Source organism: Passer montanus, unplaced genomic scaffold (assembly GCF_014805655.1).
Source record: "Passer montanus isolate IOZ18808 unplaced genomic scaffold, ASM1480565v1 scaffold49, whole genome shotgun sequence".
Taxonomy (NCBI): Eukaryota; Metazoa; Chordata; class Aves; order Passeriformes; family Passeridae; genus Passer; species Passer montanus.
Genome location: NW_024369818.1, coordinates 6,366,434 through 6,388,733, shown reverse-complemented (window position 1 = coordinate 6,388,733; position 22,300 = coordinate 6,366,434). Strand labels below are relative to the sequence as shown.

Here is a 22,300-nt window from a genome sequence, read left to right as displayed (position 1 = left end):
TGTTAATGCTTCTGGGAACTGCCTTCAAACAAAAGGGTTGGATGTTGTCTTGTGTGCACCAAGTTTTGGAACATCTCTGCTTTTGTGAAAGACACCAGAATGTTCCACTCTGGAAATTAAACTTTGTAACTCTCGTGTGTGTTAGTACATGTGAATATTTGTAGGACCAGAGAGGATAAAACCACTGTGAAACAGGAAAGTTCTATTCTACAGGAAAGCTGTGAGTACCATGCTAGCAGAGCAGTGACTTTGTGCCTGCTGGCAGTGAAGCTCCTGGAGGCTTGAGAGCTGCATCCTGGTCCTGGGCAGGTGTTTGTTTTCATTATTGGGTAGCATCACTTAGAGCTTGTGTTCTAATGATGCATTTTTCTGTCTTCCAGATCAGTGTGCGTGTTACCACCATGGATGCTGAGCTGGAGTTTGCCATCCAGCCCAACACCACAGGGAAGCAACTCTTTGATCAGGTAAGTGATGGGGCTGCAGAAGATATAAAGTTGATAAAGACATTGGAATTCTACTGAGGCAACAGCAAGTAATTTCTAAAGGACTTCAAAGATTGATTGTCACTATATGTGACAGCTTCAAGAGAACTCAGCACAGCAAGAAATTGTACTTTTTCCCAAAACTACTGCATTTTGTAATCTCCAAGATTGTGTTAGGAGCTATTACTTCTAGTGAACTGAATTGGTGCTAAGGCTCAAAATAATAGTAATTGGAAAGCAGTAGATATCTGCACTCTTTTTTTTTGTAAGAAAAGTCTTGTGGGAGACCAAGTAAGCTATTTTTTGTTGACTTACCTGTAATTGATTCCAAAGGGTAGCTGGTCTCTAAGCCAGGAGGGGCTCAGCTGGCTTTCAAATGCTGCTGCAACCTTTAAGTGCAGGTAGAGTGATGTTCTGTACTCCCACAGAAACCTCAAGAGCAGTGATGGTTGTACCACACTATATTGGGCTGTCTGCATTTTTTTGTTGACTTACCTGTAATTGATTCCAAAGGGTAGCTGGTCTCTAAACCAGGAGGGGCTCAGCTGGGTTTCAACCTTTAAGTGCAGGTAAAGTGATGTTCTGTACTCCCACCAGGTCTTGAGGGAACCCTCAAGAGCAGTGATGGTTGTACCACGCTACATTGGGCTGTCTGCAGAGGGTGCTTCAGCCTTCCCCAGCTGTCACTGGGCAGCCAAATTTCCTGCTGCCCTGCCCAGGGAGCAGGGAGGCATGTGCAGCCCAAAGCTGGAGCAGCAGAACACAGACATTATCAGCTGCAGTGAGTGAAACTTGGTCAGGCTCCACTGTGTTTCTCTGCTGTAATTGGCCATGAATTTGCTCCTTGGAGAGAAATGGGAACAGTAAATTCATAGCTCAAAGATATGCAAATTGAATCTTGGACTAATGACAAGATGAGGGAACTGCCAGACCAGATAGGTCAGATTTGGGTGTGGTTCAGTAGAGCTAGGCATTCTGGGGTCAGCTCTACATAGTACCTATCATAAGGAAGAGAGAAAATTAAGGGCTGATTCACCCATTGAAGTCAGCTATTTGATTTGGGGCCAGCAAATATAATTTAAATTTTTATATATTTTTTTAGATCTTTAACCACAAACTACTGTTTTCTCTTGTACTCAGCTGGATGATTCAACACTAGATGATATACTGCTCTTTGCAGCCCAGCCCTGAAATGGAGGGAGATCCAAAGCTTTAGTGAAAGAGCATCCTTTCATAATGGGAAAAGTAAAAAGGCTATCAAAACAGTTTCTGAATTGCACTGTAGTTCTCAGCTGTCTATGTCTTACTGTGTAGTAGCTCCTGCATATTTTAGCCCTGTGTGGTCTCAGAGCTGACAGGTTTGGATTGATAAAAGTGAAAGCCAAGTTCTGTCCAGAATCCATCTGTGCAACATGGAACTCTGCCACAGTTAGTTCATGAGAGTGTTTGCTAATGAAGCTGAGGTGTCATGTCCCCAGGTTCATGAAAAAATGAACTGGTTTGTTTTGATTTTTTTTAAGGGGTTGTTCTTCATGTGGATGCTTCCCATGATTATTTTTCAATATCTGGCTTCTGCTACTATCCAAGCAGAGCACCAAGTGCTGAGAAACAATACTATTCACGTCAGTAATATTTTTAATCTGCACATGATATTTTCAGTCAGCTCTAGGTCATCTGTGGCTTCTGCTGCAAACTGACATTGCTGGCAGACTTGGGCTTCATCAGTTTGTCTCTGAGAAGCATCCTGCCATGCAGCAGCTTCCAATGCAGCAGCTCTTAGTGTCTACTAATTGATTTCACTCCTTTGTCATGCTCTTGGACAGCTGCACATTTTCCTCCCTTCAGTGTGTTTCACACAGCACCTGTGTAAACAGAATTTTGTTTTGCTTTTTCCACAGTAAACACTTTGCCAAGGGAGAAAACAAATGCTGTTGCAGAAATGAGTTTCTCAGTTGAGGCAGTGCTTACTTCACCTAAATTGGATTGTAGGTGAAGCTGGAAATGGGGGAGGGAAAAAACTGAAGCTAGTTTTAAACATTTGCTATTTCTAAAAGGTCTGATTGACATAAAACTTGCTCCCTGTAGGAAAGGGATGGGCCTTTAAATGTATTGTCAGCTGTTGAATATCCAGTATTTTTCACATGACTGAGCTGTTTTTGTGTGTTGGTTCCTGTAAAGGGAGAGTCCAGGGCTGCTGTCCCTGCTGACACTGTGACTGCTCTCTGGCTGCTCATTGTTCACTGCCTCAGTTTCTGTTCTTAGGTTGTCTGGGGTCCCATGATGGGGTGCGTGAGAACAAAGTTACTTCTGTTTATTTTCTAGCTCCCTTAAGCCATGCTGTGCCCCTGGACTTGATAATCTAGTGTTTTCTGCACAATGCTGGTTCTGAAGCAAGATCTGCTTTCATCAGTGCTTTTTTGAGGGAAGGGAGAGCTCCTCTACAAAGCAGATGTATGGCTTTGCTGTTGTAGGACATTGACTTCTGGTGTGAAACCTGCTTTTTGACTCTTGTACAGAAAAATTAAGATATCCAGCATATTTTTGCCCTGGGGTGCCCTTTCACTTTGAACTGTCAGTTCTGAGTTAAGCAAGAAGGAAGCTGCTGAGCATTACCAAGCTTTTTAGCTGCATGGCTACCTCAGTGCAATCTGCTGGCTTTGCTCAGTAACATTTGGGCAGTATCTATTTTCACCTGCTGTGTAGAAAGGTAGATAAATGTATTCATTATGTCACACATGATTCTCTCCCACTCTGAATAGGATTCAGAAGATTTTGGAAAGATTGTAGATAGGTTTTAGCTTAAGGAGGAGAAAAGCATTTAAGTCTAAAATTCCATAGTAATATGTGAATGGGCATGAGGTAGAAATGTTCCTGTCTTCCTCTTTCCTGCTTAGTTAAATTTCAAAGTGAATTTTTGTATTAACAGAACAATGCAAATACTTTACTGCTTTGTAGGAAGTGCTTTCTCCCCCAAAGTAGCTGGCTGCAGAAATACCACTGTACTGATATACATGTGCAGTAACATTATGATTTATTCTAGAGCCCTTCCTATTCCCTAATCTTCTAACTGTACAGCTTTAGCTTAAGTATCTTAGGTTTGTGTGCAAGGACAAAACCTGGATTAAATGAGACAGAATTTTACTGTCTGTCTTCTGCAGTTTTGCTGGTGTACCTTTTAACATCAGCTGCTGAACTCCAGCACTTACTGACTCACTAGCAAGACCTGTAACTTTGCTCCCATTCCTCAGGTGCCAGTGATGGATTAAAAGAAGAGCTCAAGGATGGGCTATGCATGTCAGGGGTGCTGCTTGTCCCACAGGCTTTATTACTTCCCAGGTGCATTGTAATATTGCTTTCCTGGGCATGCAGAGCACAGGCTCTCAACAGTGATAGCTGCTTGATTTCCTCCTTTGACCCTTTTCTGTATGGTCTGGAGAGCAGTCAGTAAACCACAGCAGTGCTTTGCATTGTGTCTTCTACACATCAAAGATTAATCTGTTGTCTGGTGAAAATTCTTAGTTATTTGTTGCTGTGGGTGGGTTTGAAATTGTGTCCTTCCAATCTTTTGCCTCTCAAACTTCCTTTACTTGGGTAAATTGATTCTAACTTGAATCATTGAGCATCCACTCTCCTTAAAGGTGATTTCTGTCTGATTAAGAGCCATGAAGACAAGTCACTGGTTAAAGAAAATGTCACATGAGAAATTTCAGTAGCTATCACTTCAAACTTTAAAAACATGTGGTTAACCTTCCAAAGATGCTTTTCCTCATTATTGTGAGCTTTTGTGGTCAAAACGAAGCTTGTAATAGAAAAGTGCACTTATCAATGTATTAAAAATATAACAATAAGCATCTCTCTGCACACTTTAAACCTGGTCACTGATGCTATATTTTATGTTCAGCATTAAGTCTTATGCATTTTCTTTTTAATTCTTAATGTTCTTTCAGATTTCATTAAGAGCCAGATCTCCTAAGATTCTGAGCTTTTGTGCCCTGGCTTCTCTTGCCTTGCTTTTTTATCTGCGTGGCCACCAAGGTGTTGTGCAGCTAGAAACCTTGGTAATGCTTAGCAGCTTCCTCCTTTTTTATCTGCTGCAGTGAATTTAGTGGCTTTGTAGAGTACCAGTTTGGTTTTGTAGAGTACCAGTTTGCCAGACTTCTTTCATGTTTGCTTAAGATTACAGCACAGGCTGATCAAACCCCTCTTGAATTTTGAGTAACTCCATCTGAGTTGAGCTGTGTTTGGAATAAAGGTGGTTGGTGTCTCATGGCCTGCAAATGAATTTTTTTGAGGAGGGAGAGTCTAAGAAATCTTTAGCTACTTTAGCTACTACTAGGTCCTACCTAGTAGTGTTTAAACACATATAAAATGGCTCTGGAACACTTAATCCACTAGGTGAAAGCACTGAAACCAAAACTCACTAAGGTAGTTTCATGGTAGAAAGCAGCAAGTCTCAGGACAGTGGCTGGTTGTCCCAGCAAATCCCAGAACTCTTCTTCCTGTAATGAAGGCTTGTGGTTGAGTCGTATGAAAATATGTCTCAGATTTCACAGGAACATGTGGAAACTTTCTGACTTTCAGAAAAGCAGTAGTTCCAACCAAAAATTGAATGCTTGTTGCTAAAGATGTTAATGGCAAACTGCAGTAAGTACAAAAACTTGGAAGATCCTGTAGTTTAGCACACTGGCATTTTAGAACTTTGGAAGGAAAAATTAGAAGTGCATCCACCAGCTAAATGGAGGGGGAACAGTTGAATATTTGTGGCTGTAAATGGAGCCTAAGCTGGGTACTGAGTTAAGGTATCTGTAAGAACACGTTCTAAGTGTTTTTGACTGGCATATGAAACTGCAGGTGTGGCACCAGTTCAGAGCTCCTCCAGCAACAAGGTTAGCTGGCAGTTTTCTCTCAGATATACTTGACATGCCTGTCATAGAAAGGGAGGGAGGCCTACCTCATCTTTAACTAGGGCAACATTCAAGGCATTTGTCCCATGATATAGCCTGAGATGATTTGGCCTTTGATGCAGGAACATGATCCAGGTGCTACGCCTTTTCCTCTGCTTGCATGCTTTGCTCTTGCCTGTGTGTAAATAGTGCTATCATCAGAATCTGTACTTGTTTGCCAGCGTGGTGGTGTGTTTCCTGGGCTGAGAATGACAGCCATTTTCAGTCATCATCTTGATGCTAAAATGTACATTTAAGAGGCTGCTTATGGCTCCCTCTTCTGCTGTGGAGCAGCACCCAACGGCAGGAACATAGTTCAGAGGGAGCTGGGTGAGTGCTAAGGGGAAGGACAGGAATTGGCATGCAGACCTAGAAAACATGGCATAAGAAGGAATGAGAGAAAAGGTTACCTGAAAGATCTTCTGTTTCTTCTCTGAATCCCTAAGTAAAAAACCCCTACTAATGTGTGCTTAGACTTTCTGCAGAGGATGAAGTGAGTCACCAGAAAGGCACCTTTTCCCCTGTGTCAGTATGGTTTACTGAGCAGAATTTCAAGCTAAAAGTAGTATTCAATTAACAGTTTTGTTGTAGCTGGTCAAGGTACCATGGGACAGCTGTATTTTAAGGCTGCATCCAATCCGTTCTTGTAAATTAAGCTTTACCCAGCAGGCTAACCAAGACCCAGGGACTGACTTAATGCTCCCCCTGTAAAGAAGAAAAGATTCTGCTCTGCAGATGGATGAGTGTAGATTTTAGGTATTTAATTATTGTGGTCTGTGTTAAACAGACTCTCTATTCTCTTATCCTTTGTGCCAGCCCTTCTCCATCCTTAGCCACTGCCAGTAGCTGTTTGCTTTTTGGAACATCTCACAGTTCATTAGGGCTCTGAATGCTGTACACCCCCAGACATAATTATGCTGCTGCCAGCCAGATTCCTTGCAGCTGTAGAAAGCTGTTGCTTCTTCATGCTTTTCCCCTTGCTAAATGGAACTAAATAGCCTGCTAAAGCTGAGGAGGGAGGAGGACTATCCTCCCTGCCTTATTCAGGGGCAGCTTGGGGCTGTGATGGTGAGTGCTGTACTGTCTCCTGTCTTTTCTGCCCCCAGCTCGTTGTTGTCTCTGCTATTGCTGTGCAGGCTTCTGCTGTGGAATAAAAGTCCTTTTGTGTAGGACCACAGTGTGGAGCCTTTCAGCTCCTTGCTGGCAGTCCAGCCTGTTGAATTCCCAGGCATAAGCTGCTGTCAAGTGGAAGAGTGGAAAGCAGACCCATGCAGTCGAGTGAGGAGCTCCTATCCCATTCATATGTTAATGCTTCTAAGAACAGAGCTATCCTTGGGCTCTAGGGCAGCCTTTCTTCCCCTCCTTGAACCATCTGCTTCCAATCACAGAATCACAGAGAATATGCTGGCTTGGAAGGGACCCACAAGGATCATTGAGTCCAACTTGTGGCCCTGCACAGGAGCATCCTCAAAAATCACACCTTGTGCCTAAGAGCGTTCTCCAAATGTTCCTTGAACTGTCAGGCTTGGTACTGTGACCACTTCCCTGGGGAGCCAGTTCCAGTGCCCAACCACCTTGTAGGTGAAGAGTAATTTTTTCTGGTATTCAACCTAAATCTTCCCTGACAACTTCAGGCCATTCCCCTGGGTTTGGTCACTGGTCACCAGAGTGATCAGTGTCTGCCCCTCTTCCCTCACAAGGAAGTTGTAGACTCAATCTTCTCCAGGCTGAATGGACCAAGTGCCCTCAGCTGCTCCTCACAGGGCTTCCCCTCAAGGCCCTTCATCTTCATTGCCCCCTTTGGACCCTCTTTTGTTATATTGCAGTGACCAAAACTTCATGTACATAGCAAACGCTGCTTCTTCTCCAAAAGCCTTCTTAACTGTGTGCATCCTGCTGTGTGATGCACAAGTGATCCACATCCCCCTGAATCTGCAAGGGCTCTAGCCCAGCTCTTATGTTCATGTTCAAGCAAGAACAGGCTGATTAATTTCAGGAACCCCAGTGGGATGATGCACATGGACTACATGCCCTAGTGTAGGTTTTGTCTGTGTGTGTGCCATCAATGGCATGCCTCTGCTGAAAACTGCATTTGGTTTTTCTGCCTGAAAGGAGCAAAGGCCCAAATGCTGCTTTTGAAAGGCCAGATGAAATGTCTGATCCAAGCCCTAAACAATCTAATTAGTGATGTGTTTGAGGGGAACCTATGTCTTTGGTATTGTATCTTGCCGAAGTAGAGACCACATCAGAAGAGAACAGAGTGCAACTTTGGGCAGTACAAAATTATATCAGCTGACCTGGCAGCTGGTTTTCACAGGGCAAGTCTCAGTCTCTGCACCAATGTTAGCCCCTTGCTGCATCCTGTGGCATGTCCCAAGCTTTTCAGGGGACAAAGGGGGATGTCTTGATAGCAATCAGGCTTTGGAGAAACTTCCCCCTCTTTTTAACCAGCAGTGGAACTGTACTGCAGTTCCTTGCTGCCCCACCATCAGGCTCTTGTCTCTTGTCACAATATGTCTTTAAAGCCTTCTAAATTCCTATTTACACAGCATGCCTGGTGTGCTAGGGAAGTAAGTACAGAGAGAGCTTACATAGTGGTGTAGTTAATGTCTGTGGTGGCTCTTTGTCCTGGCACAGGGGACAGCATATGGATTTAGCTTCTGCACTTCCTCTTAATGGTGCTGCTCAGTAAAGAGCTGTGTGAAAGGCCTGTCTATAGCTATCAGTGGAGTAGAAACAAATCTTAAAGTAGCCCAGCCTAGCAGAGTGATTCATTACTTGCCCAGGAATAGTACATTTGCATGATAAGTGTGGATATACCTGAAAATGGAGCTGTGTTCCTCATTCCTGGAAGTTACTAAACCTGTCAGAGCTGCTGCATTGTATTTTGGCTATACATGTTGGCTTATAAATAGCTGAAAAAAAAAATAATGTCCCAGCTGTTGTTTATAAATAGCAACAAGCCTTAAAGAGCTGAAGGAGAAGAAAGAATATCACACACATCCACTTAAGACCTCTTAGATGCCCAATCATCTTTCTGTGCACTGCAGCAGGAGAGGCAGGTGGTCAGGGCACTGTCTGTCTTTGTCTTACATCTAACATGTTCTCAGCCACTGATGAGTTCAGTCCATCTGGGGATCTTGCTAATAATCACCTTTCTTTCAGGTTGTCAAGACAATTGGTTTGCGAGAGGTCTGGTTTTTTGGACTTCAGTATCAAGACACCAAGGGTTTCTCAACATGGCTAAAATTGAACAAAAAGGTATGTTTTTCCCAAAATTTTGCTTGTCCTTGTTCCCTTCTGAGAGTGCAGGGGCAAATTCAGTCTTCATACTTCTGCCAGGGATCTGTTCTTGCCTACCCATACAGCTCAAGTACTGCAAGATCAGTGAGCTGGTGTGGTGTCCAGGCATTCCCTCCCCTGGCTATGAGGAATTGAGGGATCTGGCCTGGTCCTGCATCTAGCTCTGTTTACCAGGCCAGATTTGTTACCCTTCCTGGTGAAATGCTGATGTTGTGCTCAAGTGAGCATCTTGGCTGGGGAGAAACCTGGAAAGTAACTTTGCTACCACTGGTCATAAGTACTGGCTTGTGTGAGTCCAGTGGGGAGAAGCGATGAGGTATTTAGCAGTAAGTAATTGAAAAGCCTTGCTTTTCTGCACACTTTCCTGCATTAGAAAGGATTTTTTTTTTATTTTTTTTTTAGTGCATGCTTGTCTTCCTGTTTGTAAACTGCTCCCTTTCACTTGTGTATAGGCTATAAAATCTGCTAACTCTGTTCCAGGTAACAGCACAGGATGTACGTAAAGAAAGCCCCCTGCTTTTCAAATTCCGTGCCAAGTTCTACCCAGAAGATGTGGCAGAAGAGCTGATCCAGGACATCACACAGCGCCTCTTCTTCCTCCAAGTGAAGGAGGCAATTCTGAACGATGACATTTACTGTCCCCCAGAAACAGCTGTCCTTCTGGCTTCTTATGCCGTCCAGTCCAAATACGGAGACTTCAACAAAGATGTGCACAAGTCTGGCTACCTTGCTAGTGATAAACTGCTCCCACAAAGGCAAGTGAAGCTGGGTAGTCTTAGCCATTCTCTTTCTTAAAGGGTTTGTGATTTTTAACTTTTCTTTTTTTTTTTTTAATGTAGGGGGTGTTTTGATTGCAATGCTCAGAATAAAATATAGCTTTGTGCTACTTTGAGCATTTAGATTAATATTCAATTAAGCTCTTTAACCTTAAACTTCCTATTGCTACTCTGAAACTCTAATCAGAAGTAGTGAGAGAATCTCCAAACAAAATACACTACAAGAAGAAGAAACTGAATAAAATTTGTCATTTATTGGAAGTCTGACTACTGACTATTGTCTCTATCTAGCCTTTTAATGAAGCTGTATTTCTTGGAATATATTTGTGGGGGAACTCTGATGCCAGTGGAGCATTTAATGAAGCATTATTATAGAGTGATGTGATTGTGTGTGTGCATGTATGTATTGCTCAGTTTGAAACATCTCATGTATACTCTTTCTAGGGTTTTGGAGCAGCACAAGCTTAACAAGGACCAGTGGGAGGAGAGGATCCAGGTGTGGCATGAGGAACATCGAGGAATGATTAGGTAACCAATGTAGTGTGAAACTGCTGTATTTAAAGTAGTGTTAGTGTGTAATGTATGAATGCATAAAAAAATAAAATCTGTGCCTTGCTTCAGGATAAGTTAGCATTCTTCAGGTTATTTTGCTCGGAGTAACTAGGTTTATTTGCCTCTGCTGGTCCATGTCCGCTGACTGTTCATGTCCAAAACGTGACTGAGTTTGCAGAGTTTGTAATTATCACTAGGGTGATGCTTAGAACCTTTGCCAGCTTGTTGCTGCTCTGTCCACATGGGAAGATAGCACCTTCTTGCTCTAACGACTTAAAGACTCAAAAGAGAATATCTGCTTTCTTTTTACACGTTGCAGAGAAGATGCTGTCTTGGAGTACCTGAAAATTGCACAGGATCTGGAAATGTACGGTGTGAACTACTTCAGCATTAAGAACAAGAAAGGCTCTGAGCTCTGGCTAGGTGTAGATGCTCTTGGACTCAACATTTATGAGCAGAATGATAGGTAATAAACCCCTCTCTCTTCATTATTGCCTTCAGCTCCTTACCAATATAGAGTTTTTCAAAATCAATCGTTCCTGGAATTCAAATCTTTAAATAAACTCCAGAATTTCTGTATCATTCTTGTGTTTTTGACATTGCCAAAATAATCCATAAAATGTGCTTTTTGGACCAACAAATACAAGAAATTGGCAAATCTTTTCAAGATAGTTTCACTTTATCCCTAGTCTTCCTGCTATAGATGCATTCTCCAGTTCTGATTTTCATTTAAAAAATCAAAAAAGGGGGATTGAAAAACTGCCTTTTATATTTCATTTGCATGACTAATTTTGTCTTCTGATTTCAACTTCCATAAGAGCACTGAAATATGAGGGTGGATTTGATATAATTTTGAGCTTTATATTCTAAGCCAAGAATTTGGAATGATTTTGGGCTCTCATTTCTTTTTGCTTCCCATTTTTGCAGGCTAACACCGAAAATTGGATTCCCCTGGAGTGAGATCAGAAATATCTCATTCAATGACAAGAAATTTGTTATTAAGCCTATTGACAAGAAAGCACCAGTAAGAAGCAAAATTCATATTAAGCTATTAAATTTTCAGCTTCTTAGCTGAACAATTTCTGTGGGTTTGGTTTTGGGGACTTTTTGGGGCTTTTTGGTTTTGGGACGTTTTTTGCACAGAATCTTTTCATCAATAGCATGAATGCTGATGTAAGCAGGGAGACCTGTTCAGGGCAGTCAAGTGATAGTTATGATTTTTTTTCTGGCTAAGAAGGTAAAAATTTAGTATAAGCTTAAGCTTTTAACATCAGTGGCAGGGAGTAGCTCTTTGCTTAGGGTTTCTGATTCTCCTAAGACTGTTCAGATTTTCTGATAATACAGTTAGGGATCTGAGGTACCTAAGGCATGGATGCTGCCTTTGCAACCTGTTGCCTTTAATAGTGTGTGGGATGATCTTTTGCAGGTTTTCACCTTATTTAAAGCAGAAGCTTTAGGTCATTTTGTAGGGTAGGCTGGAAATCTTTTCCTTGCAAATTTATATTGAATGTAATTGCTTTAATCTTTAAGGCCTAATAATTTCTGGTGCTAGCCAGTACCTTCTGTTCTTTTGGTCATTCTTTCAAGCAGCATTGTTCCATTGCTGCTTGAAAGCATTTCCCTGCTGCTGTTGCTCCTTTCAAACAGAACAAAGTTATTTATCCATGGATTGTAACATTTAACACCCTTGCTGTTATAAACCAAGACATTGCATTCATTGTGGCTGGCCAGGCTATTATACAGATTATTGAAGTGGGAAGGAAGGTGGGGAAGCCAGGGACTCTGTGTGCCTGGTAAAGCAGCCCTGCTGGGGTTTGTAATGAAATGGTGATGCAAGATGCTCTGTGCTGGTGCTAGGGGTGTGTTACAGTGAAACCCAGAGCACTGGAGTGACACGTTGGGTGCTCCTGCCCTGGGTGTGCTTGTCAGGTTGAAATCCATTCCAGAAATAAGTGTTTAACTGCCACCACCAATCAATTAAACATTATCAACAAAAGCTGGCTGGCAACTCTAAAAAGCTCGGGGTCTTAGGAGCATAGTGCATACACAAGGGGCTTCTTATGCTGAAAGAACAGGTCTAATGCTGCCTTTTTCTTGTCCCAAGGACTTTGTGTTCTATGCCCCTCGGTTACGGATCAACAAACGAATCCTGGCCCTCTGCATGGGCAACCACGAGCTCTACATGCGCCGACGTAAACCAGACACCATTGAGGTGCAGCAGATGAAGGCACAGGCTCGGGAAGAGAAACACCAGAAACAGATGGAGAGGTTGGTAGGGCTCTGAGTAACTGGGTGGGACTAGTCACTGCATGAGTGGCATCATGTGCTAGATAAATGGCTGCAACACCTTAATCTGCTTGAGCCAAAAATAAAGCAGGTTGCTTTCTGCTTCAGTGTGTTTATTGGGTTGATAGTAATGGTACTCATCACAAATGTGACTTCCCATTACTTTCTTGAACTTAAGAACTTGTCATTGAGATTAATGCCAGCAGAGCTTATATTTTTGCACTTCTATAAAGGAGTACATCTGGAGTAAAGCTCATTATCTGAGTGCTGTAGGGCACATCTTGTGTGTGCTCTTTTTGTGTGTTTACTAGGAAGTGCTCCAAGTTGGTTTGAAATTACATTGTGACTTCCTTCCATCAGAGCCCTGCTGGAGAATGAGAAGAAGAAGAGGGAGTTGGCAGAGAAGGAGAAGGAGAAGATTGAGCGTGAGAAGGAGGAGCTGATGGAGAGACTCAAGCAAATTGAGGAGCAAACCAAGAAAGCTCAGCAAGGTAATAGGAAATCTTTCAGTGTTTCCTTTGATGATGAATAATCTGAGTGAGAAGGGTTCAAATAGTAAAGCTATGAGCATCTCTAAGTAATTTGTCTCTCCAGTGTTGTGTGCTGGTGTTAGAGCCCTGGTTTAGCCTCCTGAAGCTGAATGTAAGCCCTCTTCATGCAGTTGCTGAAAAAAGATATGCATTAGAGAAATAGGTAACAGCCAAGATGTGTCTCTTAGCAGTAAAAGAACTTTGCCATTGTTCCTGTGCTGGCTGGAAGCTTTATCCCAGCATATCTATAGAGGAAGGAGTCAAAAAGTGTAGCAGGGGTCACACCAGCCATTGCTGTGGTGATTTATTATCTAATTCTCAGCTAGAGTTCGTGTGGTGTTGCCCAAGCAAAATACTGAATACTTCTCTGCCCTTAGGCATGTAATTTTGAGATGGGTGCTTCCCCACAAATCCATTGGGGGTGGGCCTGACTTTTACAGCTTCAGGTAAAATGTAAAGGAGAGGACAGGGAACAGTTGCTTGCATCCCTCCTTTACCTGTCTCTCTAAAGAGAGAGGTATCCAGACAGACTTTCCTCTTCTACTGCCATTCTTTACTTGATCTGACTTGAAATGTGCTCCCCTATTTTCAGAATTGGAAGAACAGACCCGCAGAGCTCTGGAGCTGGAACAGGAGAGAAAACGAGCTCAGGAGGAAGCAGAGAAACTGGCTAAGGAACGTAGAGAAGCAGAAGAGGCTAAGGAGGCCCTATTGAGAGCATCCCATGATCAACAAAAGACCCAGGAACAGTTGGTAAGTGGGTGAACTGAAAATCAAGTAGGGAAAATGGTGAAAGGGGAAGCATCTAAGTTTTTGAAGCAAACCAGGCCATTAATATAGTGAGGAAACACTATATACATAGGTTCTTTAATTTTTATCCTTAAGTAGATGAAAATATACATAAATACAAGTGTATTTGTACAGTAGATTTGTATTGCTTTTTGCCTTTTTTTGTATGTGTTAATTATTAAGTGTTGCTTTCCCTGGTTTGGATTCAAAGAATTAAGTTTTTTAGCTCTGTTTTGGGGAGAAGGAAAAAGAACCAACTCAACAACCAAACAGAACCCCAACCCACAATGAAACACAAAACTTTTTTTGGCTTCCTTTCCTCTTTCATCATGGAGGTATTGGTGGAGCTGAAGTTAACAGGAAGGCTTTCTTCTCACTGAAAAGATGTGTTTTTACTCAGGACTTGAACTAAATGCTTGGTTTAGCAAGTACCTTGGGTTTTGTTTCCACTCAAAGCCTTTCTTCTGCAGGCTGCTGAGATGGCAGAACTCACAGCTCGGATCACACAGCTGGAGCTGGCCAGGCAGAAGAAGGAGAGCGAGGCACAGGAGTGGCAGTATAAGGTAAAGCAGAAGCTGAGCAAATGGCATACTTTTTGTGGAATTGCTCTTTGATCTGGGATGTCATCCAAACTACTGTACTGGATTCCATGCTAGACTCAATGCTTGCAAGCTTGAGGCTGTTGTAAATACACAGCTTTGGTTTTCTCCATGGAACTGGTGACTTATTCTAACTCCATGTAGCAATTTTTGAGTAATTAAACCTGTAGCCCATTTTCCATTAACAGTAACCACTCTTCAAATCTCTGAAGTGTTATCCAGCAGAAAATTTTGCAAATGATTGTGGCTGAGTAGCTTTGGAATACACTCCTTCAGAGATGAATGTTTCCTGTAACGAGCACCAAGTGGTGCTTCTGTGAGAAGCCTCAGGCACTCAGGATTGTACTGACTGACTCACTGTGGCATATCCTACTGCAGGCACAGAGGGTGCAGGAGGACCTAGAGAAGACCAAAGAGGAGCTGAAGACTGCCATGAGCACCCCTCATGTCACTGAGCCCATGCACGCTGAGAACGAGCACGATGACGAGCAGGATGAGAATGCAGCAGAAGCCAGCGCTGAGCTACGGTCAGAGGCCACCATCAAGGACCGCAGTGAGGAGGAGCGCACCACTGAGGCAGAGAAGAATGAGAGGGTCCAGAAACACTTGAAGGTAAGAAGCTGGCAGCAGAGTGTGTGTGTTTGTGGGTGCTGCTTCTACTTTTCTCAACATTTCTTGCAGCTGGAAGGTATTGCTGTTATGTAAAAAAGGACGGGAGAACACAGAGAAGGGAGATGATCATGATCTTGCCAGATAGCTGCTTAACAGTTGAGTAGAGAGGCAGATCTTGTCTCCTGGCACTTGAATTCCATTTTACTGGAAGCAGTGAAGTATTTTGAAGCAGTGCCAACCAGTAGTGTCTGTCAGATGCAGTGTGCTTTCTGTGAGTATTGCCAACCACCTGACAGCTGCTCACAGCCCTGGCTGCAAGGAATTGAAGAACTTTGTCTGATTCCTATCCAGCAGCTGTCTCTAACTGTCAAGTCTGGGTTGTATTGCAAAACTCTGCATTGCAAAACCCTGGAGAACCCACTGGGGCTCAGCACAGAGACAGCACTACTGCACCATGTTCCTATCCAGCAGCTGTCTCTAACTGTCAAGTCTGGGTTGTATTGCAAAACTCTGCATTGCAAAACCCTGGAGTAGCCCACTGGGGCTCAGCACAGAGGCAGCACTACTGCACCATCTTCTTGTGAGGAACTCCAGTGTTCTGGTGTTCAATTCCAAGCATTTAGTTGTGCTGCCTGACTTGCACCAGGCTTTGCTCATTCTGTGTTGTACTGTGGTGGTTACACAGAGAGGGCTAGAGGTGCCTTTATCTTTTGCAGCAAGTTCCTTTTCTGAGGGAAAGCTAGTAATTCCTCAAATTCTGCAAGATGCTCCTCATGCCTTCAGAGATCCCTCCATATGGCCATTCTTTTAAAATACAGACGTTGAGACAATCTTTCTCAACTGTGCTAGATGAAGATAAATAGGTGCCAGATTGCCTGATGTTTTATACCTTCAAATGTTAGGGAGAAACATTAACAACTTCTACATAATCATAGATCCAAAGATCTGTTTAGGCTGGAGGGGCCTCCATGAGATCATGTGATCCCACTTCCTTGCTGAAGCAAGGTCAGCTAGAGTAGGTTGCCCAGAAGAATACACTGGGGCTTGCCTGTTTCCTGTCTCTATAGATACCGGATCCTTAGGAGGATCAGCAGGAAATCTTGCCCAGCTTTGAGTCTCTGGCATGTACTAACCTGCTGCTGTTTCTCCTCCTCCAAAGGCTCTTTCCTCGGAGCTGGCAAACGCTCGGGATGAAACCAAGAAGACAGCCAACGACATGATCCATGCTGAGAACATGCGCCTGGGCCGAGACAAGTACAAGACCCTGCGCCAGATCCGGCAGGGGAACACCAAGCAGCGCATTGATGAGTTCGAGTCCATGTAAACCCTGCCCTGCACCTGCTGCCCTGCACTCTCTTCTCCCCTCTCCCCATCCTCTCCCGTCATCACTCATAATCGTGCTATGCTGGAACCACTACAGAAGAGTGACCATGGTCTTATTTATCAAGTTTTGGGCAAATGCTGGAGTTACGTGACAGAAGAAGGAATAGTAATAATGTCTGCCTGGGGTGGCTTGGGGAAGCAAATGTGTATTAGGGCAAATCTGAAGTTGTTTGGCTTGGGGTAAAGTCTTAGTGTGTTGGGTTTGCCCATTGAGGTGGCTGTGTTGCTGTCTTCTCCCGTTGTGTGGGGAGACCAGCAGATACTTGTACTGCATTAAATAGTCAAGAGCTGGCAGTCTGACACTCTGCCTTCCTACTAACCTGTGCAAGCTTCAGGATTAAGCTTAGTAGCCAGGGTCTGAATTTCTGACTTAACCCAGAGTCTGAATCATGTAGCTAAAAGGGGAGATTGGAGCTTAGGAAGAAGAATTGAAGGTAAAATATGGACTTTCTCTCTAAAAGACCAAAGCTTTTGTCCTACAAAAATAAGCAGACCAAACAGATTCTGTGGTGTTCCTGCTGGTGTTACATTTTGTTGTTTAATGATGGAGCTTTGAATTTCCTAATCATGAGGAGGCCTTTGGAATATTTCCACTGATACAGTGTGGTTTGAAGCCTCAAATTCCCTGCTTTCCAGAGGTTTTGTCTCTGGTCAATGGCTTTGTTCATTATCATTTGTCTGACTTCAATGTAACCAGCGAGGCAGAGATAGCTAAAGTACAATGCCTTCCTTTTTGGTTTTGCCAATGAAAACATAAAGTGGGAGGTAGAAATGTAAAAGACTAAAAATTATTGTAGCTGTATTTTCCCTTGCTGAACAGATACTTTTCTAGTTACGTGAACAAGATTTCAGGTTTTTCCATAAGAGGCCTTTTTAGCACATAGTTGTTGGTGCCTTATGACTGTGTATAGATCTACTGTAGCTCAGATTCCTTTAGTTTAAACTAGATGCAATCATAAAAAGTGATCAGCAGCTGGGGACCAAAAACTGCTCTCATATCTGGGTCATGTACAAGACTGCATCTGTCTTCCTGGCTTCAAGCAGCATTTGAGGGGAGAGGATCCTGAGATACTTGTCCAATTGCTTTCTTAATCCTCACTAGCACTCTGCCACATCCCTGGCTCAAGTGCTTTTCCTTCCCCAGAAGGATGCTTGGCCTTTTGTAGCTTTGAGAACAGAAGGCTTTCTCTTAGAAATGGGATACAAATGGTTGTGAGACTGGTCCTGAGAGCTGCTTGTGCCAGTTTTTGTAATAACCATCACCTCCTGTCATCCAAGCTGCCCATGCTGTAGCTACCCAGAGTCCTCCCTGCCATTTCTGTGGAGGAAATAGCCATGTATGCTCAGGGTTGAATTGGATGTTGCCTTGATCCCTCATAAAAGGAACTGTTAACCTTCAGGAGAGTCATCTTAAAAATGGGTTCCACCTAAACTCCTTCTTTGTTTTGCCCTCCTTGGATTAGCCTGTCCCTGTAGGAAGTCATTAGGTTAGCCTGGGATTTATTTTCTTGCCTAGCATAATTCAATTTTGTGACCTGCTCAGTTCTGTTGATTCTCCTTTTGTATGATGTTACTGGTAATGGTGATAGAAGAAAAACATCTGAAAACTGGAGCATTTTCAGCTCCCTGGTGTATGAAAAAGGGCAAAGGGAGACTGTGCCAAAAAAGAAATGTTCATGATAGTGTTAACAAACTGCAGTATTTCCCCAAGAATTCCTTGGGTGGCTGGAAACTTCACCAGTTCTGTGTTACTTTATTTTTTGAAAGCAATGCAAGTCTGTGTGGAGATTCATACAAATGCCAGCCAACCTCTGTTAGAAGCAACATGCCAACCTATGCTCTTAAACCTCCAGGTGTGTCATGTGGGAGCCCCCTTTTCTCCCCTGGACACAGAGTGCTTTTGGGGGGGCACATGGCAAGCTTTTTGCTGGCCAAGAAAAATATGCCTCAGTACCATGAAAGTCACAAATGAAAGATTGGAGTTCAATTTGTCAGAATGTATTTGCATATTTCTGTACTGAAGGTGATTGGCATTGGCTCTGTGCAAGTCTCGTTACTGGGGAACAGACAACCTTTAAACTTCTGTTTTGGTGCTTTAAAGCTGGTTCTCAGCACTTCTGCTCTGTCCACGGCAACTATTGATGCATTTGAGGGGAGAAAAATCCTATCTAATATTTTAATAATTTCCTAACAAGCTGATGTATGGTGCCTGGAATACGTGTTCAAATAATAAACCAGTAATTTTCTGCTTTGATGGGTCACACAACACTGCTGAGCTCTCATGTATTATGATGTTGGCATGACTTCTGTTTATATGGTTTTTTTAAACGTTCTAATTCCACATGGTCCAATAAAGGAATAGAACGGCTTGTGCCAGTGAGTCCACCTAACTCTTTGTAGTTGTTTCAGCCCTGCCTTCTTTTTAACCAGTATTATATTTCAGTGGTATCTAATGATATTTGATTTCAATATTTCTAGCTATGCACAATTAGAAAATATTAGTCAAGGGATGGAGGGTATGTTTATGGTCTTCCTTCCCTTGGAAATGTATACTGTATTATAAAGATGATATTTTGCAAGAAAACTAATGTAAGAAGCTTTCAGTATTATGGTGAGATTTGTAGACACATTTTTTATTTGTTAGAATACAGTGAGTTGTTCTTCCTCTTCATGTTCCAGTTTAATTGGATAACTACTCCTCTTGGGGGTGGGGGGAAGGGAAGTACTTTATCACATGTTGCCTGGCTTATTTTTTCTTGTTTTATTTTTTTGTTGCTGTAAATTATGTTGAAGGTTTTTGACCAGTCGTTTTTACTGGATTATAATAAAACATCAATTACTTAAGGTTGTGGAGTAATTAATGGGTCCATGTGCTTATCTGCAGAGAGAACCTTGATTAAGATATGTTTTTCTTGTTCAGAGGAGTTGTTAAATCCATACCTTGTTCTTCCTGAAGTGCCAATAAAGTTCAGAGAAATTCAGCAGATTGCGTCTGGCTGGTTACTTAAGGTTTGCTTTAAGTCCAGTGCTGTGTCCTGCAGCTGGGCAGATCTGCCTTGTGGTGCCCAGAGGTCAGCCTGGGAGTTTTCTCACAAATAAAGAGATCTTTCTTGCACTCTGAAAGGGAACAGCTTCAGTCACAGCCCTTTCCCCTCCCCAGCTGTCCAGCTGGAGCCAGAACTGGAATTGACACTTCTTTGTGGAGGCTCTGAGTACAAATGTTAACTTGCAAATGGACTGGCCAGAGGGAGGGGATGGAGCTGCTGTGGGTGAGCTCCTGCTGTGCCCAGCCCTGGCCTGAGTGCATCCAGGGGAGCCTGGGGAGGCTGCCTGGGCCTTGGTGCTGCTGCCTGCATGGACACCCTGCCAAGTCTGTGCTGCCATCAGCCTCTTCTGGGCATTTGGGCACAATTTGCTTCACAGCTGCCTTGCTGTGGCTGTCTCTGCCTGTTTCCCAGTGTCTCGGGATGGGTTCCAGCAATGGAGGAGTGGCTGTGCCACCCTTCTGCTAATGAACTGTGTGATTTTTATTTGCAGCTGCTTTCTTGGTGGTTGTGAAGAGGGGCCTCACAGAACCTCTGCCTAATCATTGCTGCACTGCAGAATAAAATGGAGATTTCATTGGAACATGTTAGTGCTCAGAAATCTGGTGCTGGGGAAGAGACCTGGACTTTTCTATAAGCAAAACATGAAATGTGGAGCAATAGAGGCTTCTGCAATCCCCACCAGGCATGGCTTGGATTCAGTTTCTACAGGTGAGTCTTTTTTTCTTTGGTTCCTTCCTGCCAGGATTCAAAAAGCCTGAGCACTGGAGGAATTGCATGCCTCCTTTAATGCTACAGCAGCCTTCAGTTCAAGGTTGCACTGGTCTGGAAAGTTGATCCTGTTCTTGCTGTTTCTAGTGCCCTTGCTTCTCCATGGACATTACCTTAGAGGCTTGAGGCTTAGTAATCCTCCATGTAGGTTTATCTATCTTCAGTTTGTCTTTGAAGAAATGGAAGTGTAAAGCATTAAAGGCTGAAGACTACTTCTGTACAGGACCATGTTAAAAAAAATCCACACCACTCTATTCTTCTAGTTTGTTGTAAGGCATTCTGTAGTTTAGGATCACAAATTTGCATTTAACCTCTAATTTTTGCAGACAGCTTCTGTTGGATTTGCTAGTCTGTCTGGGAAGTTTCAGATCCAGTTTAGGCTATATCTACATATGTTAGGGGCCCAGATGCTTTTGTCTGTGGGACAGGGGCAGACTAGAGCATAAAAGGCTCTCAGAAGGCTGGGGGACTAGAAACACTGTCTTTTGGCAGGTTCTGCAATGTTACTTTATTAAGCAGTGCAATTTTTTAAGAACTCTAAAGTCAAAATAACTCTGTAGAGTAAAATATTCATTGAGTTCAGTCTGTGTGGTAGACTCTTGTATTTGGCCTGAGATGCACTGACTCCAAGCAGGACAAAGTAACTGCAGAAAATAAGAGTGATTGCTTTCTCCTTCTCTTTGCTCTTTCTAAAGCAGGGATTGCAAGGTCATGGTCTCCAAATTCTGATTTGTTTTGATGCAGACAAGCCCTGTAGGGATTTCTCTAGGTAGATGAACAGCTTATTAATTTCTTGCTCAGGATAATATCTTTGGAGGGAAGCACAAGCATTTTTCCAGCATCCTAAGCTTGGTAATGTACAGGGTAAGGTATGATCATTGTAGGCACTCGTATGGCAGCTGCTGGAGCACCTAGAAAGACAGACTGCAATGAGAAAGCAGAGAGCACCCAAGGCATGGCTTGTTTGCCCTGTACCATCAGCATGACTGCTCTCTTCCCTGCCAGCTTGGCAGCTGTACATAACTCAATCTTGGCTGTAAAATTTAAATGTCTTATACCAAGGCATATAATCTCAGAGCATGTGACAACTGGCAGAGAACAGAATTCCTCTGTCACTGATGTCAACCCCTAACTGCTGCATACCATATGCAAATTGAGGCCACATGCGATGTTAATGTCTCCCTTGCAGAAAAATTACCTCTGTAAGAAAAATGCCCCATCCCTGGAAATGTTCAAGGCCAAGTTGGATGAGGCCCTGAGGAATCTGGTCTGATGGGTGGCATCTTTGCCCGTGGTCAGGGGATTGGAACAAGATGATCTTTATCCCTTCCAACCCAAAGCATTCTGTAAAAAAAGGTCTGGGCCTCAATGTATGAAATGCTAGGCTGAGGCTGGTTTTTGTCTTGCAGGTTTGCAGTTCTAAGTGCAGTTTGTAGGCAAGGGAGCAGGTCCCTGTGTCTGAACAATGCCTAAATGAGTATCTAGCTCCAGGTGATGGGACTGGAAACATTAGTAGCAATTCCAAGATGGAGATTTTCAGGACAGGTGTCAGGATGAGTGGTATAGTGAAAAGTGGAAGAAAGAATGAGGAGATATTAGAGAAAAAGTAGTGCTGAAACTGCAAAACGTAATACTGGATGCTTGTGGAAGGGACTGTATATTCAGGTTCTGGTCAGAATGTACTTGCTTAGAGCCAGTGTTAATACACATATTTCTGGTGAGCAGAGCTAATTTAAAAATTACAAGCCCCCATGTTTGCTATAGCCTGTGGCTGTGCATCATCCTTTAACTAAATGCAGGCTGGGGTTGGTCTGGAGTCAACAAGTTTGACTGAAGGGGGTGTGAAATAAGCTGCTCTTGAGCAGGGAGGTTATGGTGAAGGCTGTCTACACCCCACATGCAGCAGTATTGCGCTCCCATCCATCTTTGAAGCATCCTTGACTGGATGCTTGAAGGAGAAGCATGTGCAAGTGAAGGTCTTGGCTGGGGCACTGTGACTTCTTAGTGGCCTTCACCCAGCCAGGCAGCAGCTGCATTGTCAGACGTGGCTGCTGTCCAGAAGCCCTGTTGTGAACTCATTGTGCTTTCTGTTGCAGTGCCAACCCATCTCTGATTGCATCTCTGCCCTCCTGCTTCCAGTGGTGACAATATGGATCTTGCTCCTTTTGTTTGTGTCATTCTCAGGAGGTTACTGAACATATAGGGAATGTTAGAAGGGGCAAACAGCCTT

The 22,300-nt window shown here is 43.2% G+C and overlaps 1 protein-coding gene across 2 annotated transcripts; it reads left to right on the top strand.

Annotated features, from left to right (window-relative positions):
• The first annotated feature begins 384 nt into the window (after window positions 1–384).
• MSN (moesin) lies at window positions 385–19,236 on the top strand. 2 transcript variants are annotated; one of them, XM_039722581.1, is made up of 12 exons: window positions 385–464; window positions 8,591–8,686; window positions 9,209–9,483; window positions 9,949–10,032; window positions 10,376–10,522; window positions 10,984–11,080; window positions 12,161–12,324; window positions 12,703–12,833; window positions 13,465–13,625; window positions 14,132–14,224; window positions 14,639–14,872; window positions 16,032–19,236. In XM_039722581.1, the coding sequence occupies exons 1-12, from the start codon at window positions 402–404 to the stop codon at window positions 16,194–16,196; spliced, it is 1,710 nt and encodes a 569-aa protein (XP_039578515.1). In that variant the 5' UTR covers window positions 385–401; the 3' UTR covers window positions 16,197–19,236. The 2 variants fall into 2 exon arrangements, with proteins under 2 accessions (XP_039578515.1, XP_039578516.1); XM_039722582.1 differs by lacking the exons at window positions 8,591–8,686; window positions 9,209–9,483 and having other exon boundaries at window positions 406–464.
• Window positions 19,237–22,300: the final 3,064 nt, after the last annotated feature.